Source organism: Schistocerca serialis, chromosome 6 (assembly GCF_023864345.2).
Source record: "Schistocerca serialis cubense isolate TAMUIC-IGC-003099 chromosome 6, iqSchSeri2.2, whole genome shotgun sequence".
NCBI classification, from domain to species: domain Eukaryota; kingdom Metazoa; phylum Arthropoda; class Insecta; order Orthoptera; family Acrididae; genus Schistocerca; species Schistocerca serialis.
In genome coordinates, this window is record NC_064643.1 from 247,217,554 (window position 1) to 247,230,719 (window position 13,166).

The 13,166-nt window shown below is 39.6% G+C and overlaps 1 protein-coding gene across 1 annotated transcript; it reads left to right on the forward strand.

Moving 5' to 3' along the window:
* The first annotated feature begins 444 nt into the window (after positions 1-444).
* LOC126484547 (ejaculatory bulb-specific protein 3-like) lies at positions 445-5,424 on the forward strand. Its single transcript, XM_050108098.1, has 2 exons — positions 445-676; positions 5,156-5,424. The coding sequence occupies exons 1-2, from the start codon at positions 484-486 to the stop codon at positions 5,350-5,352; spliced, it is 390 nt and encodes a 129-aa protein (XP_049964055.1). The 5' UTR covers positions 445-483; the 3' UTR covers positions 5,353-5,424.
* The last annotated feature ends 7,742 nt before the right edge of the window (positions 5,425-13,166 follow it).

Genomic DNA, 13,166 nt, shown 5'->3' on the forward strand with positions numbered 1-13,166 from the left:
AACCTCTTTCAGACAGCTGAGAAGTTATTCGATCGAAAAAAAAAAACCCTCGACAACGACCGGCAGAGCTGACCGCATGCCTTCCATCCACATACAATGACGTCAGTGGCAGAGAATGACACAGCAATGGGTCGCCAGCGACTGGTCCGTCTAGTGGCCACGATGCAGCTGTTTACCTTGCCTCGTGTAAGTTACTACGACCTTTTTTTTTTTTGGTATAGCAAACACCTTCACTGTTTCTAAGACTCCTCACGTTTCTAGAAAGTTGATATGAACGACGGAATTCCCGCATGTCGGTCATCGCACGCGCAAAGCGACCAGTTGGCCTTGTGACGTAGCTCTCTGGCATAGTCTTTCAGTTCTCGGAACTGACGTTCCCTGCATATCATGACTGGGTGTAGGTGCCTGTTTAAAAAGCGCCGCCGTCCACGCTTTTCGCGTACTGGGCAGCCTCTCCGATCCAGCCAGACGCATCTCGCCACCATGGTCCGCTCCACGTTCTTTGTCCTAACCGCCGTGCTGGCGCTGGCCGCGGCGGAGAACCGCCTGCTCTCGCAGCTGGACAACATCAACGTCGACGAGGTGCTGGCAGACCCGGCCAGGGTGGACGCCGCCGTCAGATGCTTCCTCAGCGACACAGACCAGGACTGCAACGTCCGCTCCAAAGTCGTCAAGAGTGAGTCTCACTACAAACATACCACGTTATTTTGCTTGCTTTTTTAACAGATAGTTTTTGGTGGTCTTTTTCTAGTACTTCCCATTCACGTCGTTTGGCAGCCTTCTGTAACACAGCATAAAACCACAACTTTCTGATTTTTACATAGAAAACCATGAAATTACTATAACTAATTAGAAAGGTTATTAATAAAATATCGTCGGGCTTCCAGACGCATCGGGTGGTTAAAATCCGAAGAGATTTCGACCAATCTCTCCGTGTCCATCGTCAAGTGGTAAATGACATTTACCACCTGAGAATGGCCGAGGACAGCTGGGTCGAAATCTCGTCCGATTTTAACCACCTGATGCGACTGGAATCTCGAGAAGAGTTTAATAATTCACATCCCCGTGAGACAATGAATTCATACGTTAGAAATACTACCTTTGGTATTCATAAATCACCATATTTGTTGTATCTACGGACCCAAACAAGCAACCAACCAACTCGCGCACGCGCGCCCTGACCGTGACATCGCTGGCCACAGTTCCTGTCGCGGCCATCGGCGTCTCAGGGCGTTACCGCCGACGGAAGAGGTCGGGCCATGGCTGAGCTCGGGTCCGCAGCGCCCTCTGCCTTTTGCATAAAAGGAGGAGCGCTGGTCCCGAGACGGACAGTCTATTGTCGATTGTCTATTGTCGATTGTCTATTGCTAGCCTTTCGTGGAGTTTATAGCGGAGCCATTGCAGTGTGATATTTGCTATTGTATTCGACTAGGCTCAGTACACGGATTACTCTTGGATATTACTTGGACTTGAATTGCTGGTGCACGTTTTGTCAGAAATAAAGATAAGTTATCTCTTCATTCTAGCTGGCGAAATTCTTATCATTAATTATTTTTCGGCCAACAGACATAGCAACATCCTGGTCAGCACCCACGCTTTATACAGTTTGTGGTGGCTGCCCCCAAAGTACCACCGAGGACCTTGAGTTAGGGAGCCGTCACAAAAATATTTCTATTGTTCAGTTGTCTTTTTACTCTCAGACGCATTTGGTATGTATTTCAGTCTGAAGCTTGTAACTGTTAAGACTTTGTAAATATTTCTACAATCATGATAAAACAGTAACACAGTGTATCTCAGTGTAATTTGTTATTAACTTCTGTCAGCATCATAAAAAAAATGTATCCTCTTTTCAGACCTATAGCATCTTTCTCTTCGTTGAGTTGAAGACAGTGCTGATAACCATATCGTTCTTTCTGGTAGTACGTTTCTGTTTTCCTTCGAAAAGTTACCTGGCCGTGTTTCACTCAAAGCAACAACCCTGTCAATAAAAACAGTCGATTCGGGAATCTAGACAAATCAGAATGACCCTTAGGCTTTTCGCATAGTCGAAGGATGATAGAGCGAAGTCAACTGAAGAGATGGACACGAAATCGTAGGACGAGTTACGAACCTGAAAGGAGATGTAACAGAACACATAAAAGTTAATTTAAAAGGAGAATTGGTGGTGGTGGTGTTAAGTTCTTATTGAACCAAACTGCTGAGGTCATCGGTCCCAAGCAGAAATGTTTACCGCCATGGTTGGTGAGGTAGAGGTCTGAACTTTTGCATGTTCAAAGGGAAATAGCTGTATTTTAATAAAAATGTAGGAAAAGACCCAGGATAAGCACTTCGCCACTCAAATTAATGTTAAATATTTTTTATTTCCGATCTACAAGAAGCCAGAAATAAAATTCTAACTAAGCAAAGAACTTGAAAATTTTATGGTAGGTTCGTAAGGAGGCTGTAACATAAATAAACTGCAATCAGTAATTTATGTTTATAATTACTTAAAAAGTTTTGAATTTTGCACTACCAAAATTAACTATTTTTGCTAACATTCAATGCATATATCAGAATCTAATTTAAGGATGTTGTATTTTTTAATTCCAATGATACAACTAAATGTTTTGAACAGCTCCTGAAAACTTCGTAGCTATCAATTATAGATTCTTTCATAATGATGCAAAACAAGTAACACTGACAAAATTCAGTTTAAAAATTCATTTCATATATTTCATTATTTAACAGCTACATGTTTTGAACAGCTCCTGAAAACTTCTTAGCTTTCAATCAAAGATTCTTTCATAATGATGGAAAACAAGTACACAGACAAAATTCAGTTTAAAAATTCATTTCATATATTTCATTATTTAACAGGCTTATCTGTATTATAAAATCCTCCATGCTGATATTCTCCATCTTCTTGGTTTCTATCCTCCACCTGTTTTAATCTGTCTGGCCCCTAAATGTAGATTCTGTCAACTGTCTGGAGCCTACCCTGATCGGTGGTCTTAATTGATTTTACTGCGTACACATCTGCATTTACACCAACTCTCGTCAGAACTTCAATCCTGTCAGTATTTCTCTCAGTGTATTATAAAACTGCATCATAAAACTTTTCTATCAGTAACTTCACAATGTGCTCTTGGAACAAGTAATCCGAATTAAATTATTTAGACCTTTATTCGTATTCTGTGTTTTCCAGTGAACACACTTCCTCAGTATATGAGGCCTTGCAAGAAACTTTAATATAGGATTAATTACACTTATAACAAGTTCTGGTAGTGAGTGTTTATGTGAATATGTTTCATTTCTTATATGGTACTCACACCAGTCATGTTTCGGGCACAGATTAAGCGTTGGTGTTTGGTTGGCCGCTGGCTGGATAGTATGTGAAGAGAAATTACCCACTCAGCAGCCTATTAATTGTTTGTATTTTTTCTAATAGCTCTCTCATAAAACAACTAGAGAGAAAAGATGTTTTTAAGAGTAAGCCTTTCTTTTCCTTCTAGTGGTTTTCCACTCTACAAGCGCTTCACCTGTCCTCCCTAGCAAGCGGCGAAACTTAGCACCAAGCTTCTTTTGTTTGTGACCAACATATTCCAGCTTTTCTATGCGAGTATTGTGTAGTATATTATCTATTACAGCTCTGAAAGAACAACACCCGCCATAACCATTTCTGAAATGTCTAATAATGTGGGTGTGCCTGCAAGTGCAGAGTTAGCATTTTAATTTTTAAGGGCATTTAAAATCCTGACTTTTCGACATAGAATATATACACATATATACTCTGTAGACTAAGAAAAAACATATTTGGAAATACAGATTTTTCGAATCCAGTTCTGTTACATACCCAATTAAAACTTCAGATTATTCAATACTATGTCAGGGACAGTCTAGCTTTCCCGGAATTTTACGGCAAGCAACAAATGCGTTATAATCGTCGGTGAGTAAGATGCCTATGACGTCACTATCAAGAAAGTTGATTATTGTTTGTAAGAAACAAGATAAATTAATATATACAATCAAAAAGACTTGGAATAGAATCATTTTTCGACGTTAGAACATATAACGAAACATCTTTGCAAAGTTTATGTTTAGCCGTCAGTACACACATATAACAGGAGGAGGGAAATTATAGCTAGAACCGCCAAAAATTCAGTTCACCAACGAATTCATTTACCTGTCTTTGACATGCTACCACAGGCGAATGTTAATGTCACCTCATATAAATATAAATCAGAAAGTCGTGGGCTCTCGACCAAAATTTTGGTATATTGAAATGCAGACACGATTTGGTTAAAAAATAAAAATATTTAATGAACTTTAAGAGTAGCCATGTATCTAGAAACATCATTTTAAGTGTCAACTACATATTGATTTATGTAAGCAAAGCTGCCCTGATAGCTGCGCGCGTTAGCTCATCGGGTTGGTTGGTTAGTTCGGGGGAGGGGGCCAAACAGTGAGGTCATCGGTCCCATCTGATTAGGGAAGGGTGGGGGAGGGAGTCGGCCGTGCCATCTCAAAGGAAACATCCCGGCATTTGCCTGAAGCGATTTAGGGAAATCACGGAAGACCTAAATCACGATGGCCGAATGCGGGTTTTAACTGTCGTCCTCCCGAATGCGAGTCCAGTGTACTAACCACTACGCCATCCCTCTGTCACACCACTTCTGGGATAGGAGGTGACGCGCCAGCTCCGGATCCTATCCGTCCGGCGTACTCTCGACAGGGTGGGTTATAGGTAGTTTCCCATATGCAGGTAGGTGAATACTGGGCTGGTCCCATCTCAATGAGACGAATTGCAGACATTTAGAAAACGTTCCCACCCTTTCACAAGGGATCACACTAGATGCAGATAGTTGGGGCACACAAATTCGTGCCGAGAGAGTGGGAAGAGAGGGGGGGGGGGCTGATTGGTGGTAGAAAAGGCATACAGCCAGTCTGTAGCACTAACAATGTCAAATCCAATATTTAATATGCCGATGCTGCGAAGATACGTTATTAAGGTTAGGAAAATAATAACTGATTTATGGATTCACATTATTGAACCACTATAGACATTAGATGAGATGAAATACCTGAAGTATAAGCATATTCAAGTAACAAAAATAAGTTTGAAATTTATCCTGATCATTTGCGATATTTTATCTTAAAATATTGACTTTGGTGGCAGGTCTTATATCGGAGATGGTGAAGACCAACTGCGGTGAATGTTCGGACGGGCAGAAGGCTGGCGTCGCCAAGTTCCTGGCGTTCATCTCGAAAAACAAGCCAGAAGAGATGAAGAAGCTGCTCGCCAAATACGACCCCAACGGCGAGGCTCTCGCCAAGTATGGTGACAGCTGGAGGCAGAAGGGCATTACCGTCTGAAGATGAAAAGACTCACTTATATTACACTGTCTGTATGTTCATAAGTAAAATAAAATGAAAACATACATTTTGGCTACATTTGTCATATATTTTACCACTACTGCATAAATTTACAGAACACCATAGGTAAAAATGATGTTCCATAAACCTCCGATAGCATGCCATGCAACAAACGCCAAGCCTCGTTTCTTCCCCCCCCCCCCCTACCCCCCCATCCCACCCCCTCCCACTCCCCCACCTTCCCCATCGCTACCCCCAATAATCATTGGGCAAAACAGACAGCTGATATGTGCTTGTCGAGACAAACCCGTTTTCAAATTTCCTTACCTCACTTCACCTCTGTAGATGGTAAACGCACTGACACTACCGCTCCTACGAGTTTATTGTAGCTCAAGTGGCCTTCAACATAGTCTACATTTTAAAAGCAATCCAACTTTCAGCGCTATAAGATACATACATCCATTACACTCACCTCTCTCTCTCTCTTTCTTTCAGTTCGAACGGGCTTTGAAAGACCCAACGGTACCGACCGGCCGCCGTGTCATCCTCAGCCGAAGGCGTCCGTGGATGCTAATTTAGTGGGGTATGTGGTCAGCACTACACTCTCCCGGTAGTTGTCACTTTTTGTGGTCGGAGCAGCTACTTCCCAATCAAATAGCCTCACAAGGGCTGAGTGCATCCGGCTTGCCAACAACGGTCGGCAGACCCGGACGGTCACCCATCCAAGTGCTAGCCAAGTCCGACAGTGCTTAACATCGGCGATCTGACAGGGACTGGTATTACCACTGCGGCGAGGCCCAAGACAATTCGTCATTGAATTCACAGTAATCCATGAAACGCTTTTCCCAGATGAAGACCATATCGACCCTGAAACCTTCAGAATATTTAAGGGTAAGCCAGCCATAAAAACCAAAGGTGGCTTATCAATACTTGACGCTGCCTTTACAGTAAGCAAGCGATTTTAAATTGTTGACTTTACAAGCCCATGTGAAAGAATCTCAGTCCTTCTTTTTGTTTTATTTGGCCTCCAGGGTTTGTAGTCTATTTAGCCTTGTAAAACATATCTTTACGTAGTATGCATAATTGTACAGAGGAAATACATAAATGCACATTTACAGAATTGGAGGCTCAATCCATCATAGCTTTTTTCCACGGCAATTTTTTAACAAATTGAATGATAAGTCAGCGAGACATTTTTATGTTATCGGTTTTCAGTATTTCATACATTTAATCATACTCTGCAGAGAGTGGTGAAAGTACGAGTGTCATTAAAATCTACAGGTTTTTCCATTACACTTTATAAATTCGAATGTCTTGGAAAAAAAGGAATATTTTCTGTATAGATGTAGAAGAAAAGGGCACTGTTAAAACACAGTCGAATGATAATGTAGACCTTCGATTTGTCCAAATGCGGCTTTGTGAACCACAGCTCGGTAGGAATTTGAGATTTTAATGCCACATGACATCCTCCTTTCATTTGCTACGACACATTGCACACCTCTTGTTCAAATAGACGCAGCTTGCTTCGTTTAAACATCAGCTTCCTCACTGTAGTGAATGTCAGCATGGGAATCCACCCACAGCAGATTGACGGTCTGCCCTCTCTATTTACAGCGAATATATTACAGCACTATATCCGATGTGCAACAGTTGTTTGTTTTAGTCCATCTCTGGTGAATATTTTTGAAAGTACTCCGGGAGCCGGACACGATCAATACGTTCAAGAAGGAGGTTAAAGATACAAACTTGATTGCTTCCAAACTCGCCATTCTTCGCTGTAAAAACATATACTGGTAATTACGAAGAACATCGCATAGAATGGACAATAGGAGATCAAGTGTCAAAGCTAGGGAAGAGGCCGGACTTTTACTTCTTCAATTGGAGGAAGTCCGTAATTGATGAATCCAGTCTCTACTTTTATAGACAGGACATTCCAAAAGGGCCACACCTTGAGTGAAAAAATTATCTGGCAGCATGTGACGTCTAATGCTTAAGGGACTCTCCCGCCTCCTCTAAATGGGCGTTTGCAGACATCGATCGCATGGTTCTGACACAGATACGAACGAATGTACAGTGAATGTAATTTGATTAGATACATCTTGAGTACATTGTGATACAGTATAAAGCTATAGTTTAATCTGGATGGAATAATCCCTCTGTAGACTGTGAGCAGAATACTTTAAAGCGTACTCCACCACTCACGGTTGAGAGAGAAAATTACTTTTCATTATTCTTCGCACTTCTTAGTTTGCATGTGAGGTGTCCACTTTCGGCGGGTGTGCGATATCATTCCGAGAAATCGTGTATGAGATTTTATCTGGAAAGTATACTTCCTACATGTGGCGTGACCAACAACGTGAGCAGAGATCGATTTGTACAACCGTACCATTACCGATTTCTCATCAGAACTCTACAGCCCAGTGGTTAGACAGCAATTATCGATTTCTTCCATAGTAGCTGGTAATTCCGTTTGGGCGTGGAGATATGACTTCTCAGTTGAATAAAACACGTACGTACATCGTCTACATACTGCGAAATTTTTGTGCTGATAGTGGTTGTTCGTTCCAAATGAAGAGTATGTCAGACGGAGTTTGAAAGAAACACCCTGGGGTAGGCCCTGGGAGAAACCAACGGCCCAGGCATGTTTCCTTTGAATTTGACATAGATCGTTAGGTTTCAGATTTCCTGTACATGTGCTCAGTACAGTGTCTTTCGTGATTGTAAAAACTTTGCTGACAGTTTTTGTTATATTTGTGGTAAATCTGTGATTAAAATACACCAACTAAACATTACAGGTTTATCTATCACACTTTCAATCGTAACTTAATGATGAAGATAAATCTTGGGCGCCTCATAAGGTATGTTACGTGTGTGGTGACGATCTGAGAAAATGGTCCAAAAAGGAGAAAAAAGCCTTTGGATTTGCTGTTCCTATGATATGGAGGGAGCCAAGAAATCATTATGAAGACTGCTACTTTTGCAGTGTTGATATTACTGGTCATAATTCGAAAAACAAGAAGGTAATAAGGTACCCTAACCTTCCATCCGCCATCCGACCAGTAGGGCATGGTGAAGATTTGCCAGTTCCTGAACCAACAGATGATTTAAATTCTATTCCAACAGAAGTATTTTCTGATGTACAATCTGATTTATATGAAACGGATGATGATGAATTCTATTGTAATACAGAAAGTCTAGATCCCAAATTGTTTACTCGGACCGAGCTTAATGATTTGGTTAGGGATCTGGGCTTAACGAAAGAAAAAGCAGAATTGCTTGGCTCTAAATTAAAAGAAAAGAACTTAATGGCAGTTGGAACCAGGATATACAAGTATAGAAAGAGAGAGCAGCAATGTTCCAAGTTTTTTCAACGAGAAGTTGATTTAGTGTAATGCTCAGACGTTCGCAGTCTGATGAAAGAGTTCGGTATTGAATACAAAAAGGAAGACTGGAGGCTGTTTATTGATTCTGGCCTGTGAGGGAGTCCTTAAAACCTGGTGAGAAGACCATTCTACGCAAAAATCTTGTAGATCCTAAAAATATACTCCTACCACCTCCACATATAACGCTAGGACTAATGAAACAGTTCGTAAAGGCTTTGTTTAAAGATGGACCATGTTCTAAGTATCTATGTCAAAAGTTTCCACACATTTCAGAAGCTAAACTAAAAGAAGGCGTCTTTGTCGGACCTGACATTAGAAAATTGATGTTTGATGTTAACTTTGAATCCACAATATCCTTAAATGAGTAAGAAGCATGGGTATCATTCAAACAAGACGTTGCAAAATTCTTAGGACATGAAAAAGACCCAGAATATGTTTCTATTATAGCTACAATGTTAAAGAAGTTTAAAATTTTAGGATGTTAAGTGAGCCTGGAATTTCGCTTTTTGAACAGTCACCATGATTACTTCCCGGACATTTTAAGAGATGTTAGTGGGGAGCAAGGAGAGCGGTTTCAGCAAGACATTCAAGTGATGGAAAAACGCTACCAAGGCCGTTGGAACACAAACATGATGGGGGACTACTGTTGGTCACTTCACAGAGAAGTTCAGCAAGCGACTCATCGTAGAAAAGGCTACACAAGATGCTTCCATGAAAAAAGAGAAAGAAAATACAAACCAATTCCAGCTGACAAGTGAAACCTCTATTGACACATATAATTGTTTTAAGTAGCTTACTGTAAATACAAACCATGCTTGTGTTGTAACAAAGCGTTTCATTAATTTCCCCGTTTATTGTATAGCATAGCATTTTTATACAATATAGTAAAAAGCATGTTGCTCGAAAACTATGGGTGATACAAGAAAACTAAAGCTAGATTAGGATTGAGCTCATAAAAATATATAAAGATCGAATACCAAAGAAAAAAAGATTTAAAAAATTTTTTTTCGTTGACCTGAAAAATTCGTATAAGACCGTGTATAAAGAGAAAAATCTGTACAAACAAGCCACTGTGTAGTAAGGAATTGTACTACAAGATTACAGCCATAGAAGCTACTAATGTATATAATATTTTTTAAAAAAAATATGCCTTTTGGAAAGCACATCGCTTGCTTCTTTTCTGGAAGAGTCTACCTTTTTTCTTTAGGCGCTGGACTGTGTGGATGTAAGTGCAGCGCCGGGAACTTTATGTCAATAATAAGAGTTTCTCAGTTCAATTGTGCTTAACGAACTGTATTACAGATCATTTACTTTATTAAATGAACGGTAATTATTCGACACATTTAAAGTTATCGTTTGAATAAAAAGTTTGGGCCGGGTTGTTTATTGATTGAATCGATTGTTCAGCAGTTGCACACTACCATTAAGTATTTTCATATTTGTCACAAAGAACCTGCTTTGATACAAAACGAAATCCGATTATATTTCAATCAGCATTTCTTTGCATAAGAATTGCAATAACATACGTATTCAAATGCCACTAAGCAATGACAGGAACCAATGTTACATATTTGGTGATTCGAATAAGATCTTGTGTTGGGAACATCTCATATATTTGTATTAATTTTCAGTCCCATCAATTTTGAAGTGTGCCTACTCGATACGACGACTTGCAGGCACGGCAGTTTTGTATTAATTTTATCCTCTGCACTCGAATACTTTAAAAATCAATTCTAAGGTTACTATAAAATTCGGGCGAGACACATATTACAAACAATTGAAATTTTAACATCTGGCTTTCGTTTCTATGACCAGATACATAAAACAGGACGGAGAAATTTACAATGTCTGAAGGAGAAGTAAATGAAGAGCATTATTTTTAAGAATTCTGCAAAGAAAAAGCAAAAACTCTAAAGAAAATATCAAATTATGAAAAAAATTCGTTTATCAAAAATTGCAACGCTACGACTGAGGTAAGGGCATTATTGTTCGACTTCATTTGGTTATGTGAGATGACTCTTACAGTAGATGGTTAATGACCTTTATTTATTTGTTATTTATAATGTTTGAAAATTTTAAATGTATTAATTACATTCGCAGTACTGTTGATTTTGCATGGCTTGGAGCTAAGATGACCACTCATTGTCAGCTTTTTTGTGATGTTGCACATTCAAATTTGCAAAATTTCTTTTGTGAGTTCTTATTACTGACCATATTTTTTAGTATTAGTATCAGTGAAGTGAAATTATTTTAATTATATTCTATGGCATGGTAACATTTCGAGAACGTATAAGAATGTATCTTTAGGATAGTAGTGAGATGGAATCCTGCACCGACAGCAGTCACATACCTGTCTGAAAAATTGAAATTACAGGCCCCAGGTCAATGGAAACTGAAACAGAATCGCACTCAGGTGCTTATTTCCCGTATGTAGTTTATTTGAAATACTTTTAAAAAGAGTCAAAAGTACTTCATCACTTGTTTGTGTTGTTCAGTATTTCTAATAGGTCGCGAGAATTAGCACTGCAGCAAGCCTATAATTTTGTCAGATTGTTTCGGGATATAAGATCAAGACACACAGTTGAAAACAACTGATAAATTTAATGTCTTTTCTGCAGTCGCTTGGTCTAAAATAGCAGGGAATCTGGCACAGATGCGACCAATATATGTCACGTACACAAATACTAGGTATCTGCTCCTAAGGGCCTCAATCGTTTGCAACCATATTTGTTGCACGTGTTACTTACTGTGTGGAAAGAAATACCACGAACTATAATAAACCTTCACCTCTGATTTATGATAAAAGATTTCTCAAAGCTTTTTTAGAAAGAAAAATTTATTGTAACGGCGAGACTTTAAAATAAAGAAAATAAAATGCTCACCGTAGCCAGTTTCCTTGGTCGGTGATTAGTAGCGTGATGCAAGACCGTGCATAAGAAATAAATGTCCGAATTGCCAATGCTGGCGTGCATAAAAATGCGTTTAGCAAATCATTATCATGAAACGATAATGAAAGCATGTTCTTTGCTTGATCACGCAAATTTGCATAAAGGCGGCTATAATGGCGGCCAGTCAATTTCATCACCGTATCAACACTTCCGCGTCGTCTCGTGTTACAAATTCTGAAACAAATAAAAAATGAATTAGATCAAGGAATTTAAAAATGTTAGTAAACATTAATATTCCGTTTTAATGTCATATTGTCATATCGTCATAATATGTCATATTGTCAAAATATGACCAAGCATGAGAATATCGCACTTCGTTACTACATAATGTGTCCACATCGAGACAGAGTGAGTGACTGCGAGAGAGACAAAATTGCACGATAAAGAAATTTACTTCATTTGTCTCAAGGCCGCAACGTAGCGTTATTCCACCTAATGAATCATCGATTTTGAAATAAGGGGTACTACAGAACCTTACTGAATGACATAGCTCATAGCCTAACTTGGCGACAGCATTCAACATGTAGGTAGACTGTTGCAGTTGGCTGTCTGTAATACACATACCAGATTCCAACTAATACATATTTACACTAACAATTCACTAGTCTATTTCACAAGCCATTTTATACAGTTTCATTTCACATGATTGTAAGGTTAGAGACATCAAATATTTGTTTTTATTTTATTTACATGGTTATTGTCTTTTGCTCACTTTAGAGTTGCGTTGCCTTTTTCGTTTTTATATATCGTTGTCAATGCGTAGTGATTTCATTCGTAACAAGTAAGGGTTAATCTAAAGAATAAGCGCTGTAGATTTTTTCACTGGTTCTGCATCGAAGATATTATGTGCCTAGATGTAGAACCGTCGTCAGCATAGAGATCACTTATGACGAGTGATGACGCAGGGTGACGAGTAGCACCGACTCGGGAAGTAGGAACCAAGCATGAAGTCCGAATTGTAGGATGGCCGGGATGTCATGGCGGTAGTTTCAGGCGTTCAGCAGGTTAAGAAATCATGGGTTACAAAATAGATTCAAGGATACCTCAGCACAAAGCACGAAGGTTGTGCTGAAAGAAAAACTGTAGACACAAAAATAAAGAATTGTTATGTTCAACACAAAGTTTAGAGATTTAATGTTAAAATGGTTTTTTTGTTTATTTTCGAGATCAGTAAGTTTTGTGCCAAGAGACATGACCTTTCTTAATGTTTATTTGTTTTATACTGTTTACGATTCAGTTCAGTTAACAAACCCGAGCTGTGCGGGTTAGGTAGGCGCCACGGGGGTAGACTCCAACCTCACGTGTTACCGTCATCGACAGCGGTGGCCGAACCATACCATGTGAACACAGCTCGAGTTATTAACAATGTAATTCGGGTTGACTTGGAATCCCCTCAGCCCGTGTTTACACTGTCTGGTAGCTTGAGTTGATCCTTCTCTAGGATGAGTGTAGTTTGTGTTCCCGACTGAGAAATGCAAGTTGA

Coding starts and splice junctions, on each gene's coding strand:
- LOC126484547 (XM_050108098.1), top strand. CDS start 484: ATGGTCCGCTCCACGTTCTTTGTCCTAACCGCCGTGCTGGCGCTGGCC. Junction 677..5,155: donor CCGCTCCAAAGTCGTCAAGA/GTGAGTCTCACT, acceptor CTTTGGTGGCAG/GTCTTATATCGGAGATGGTG.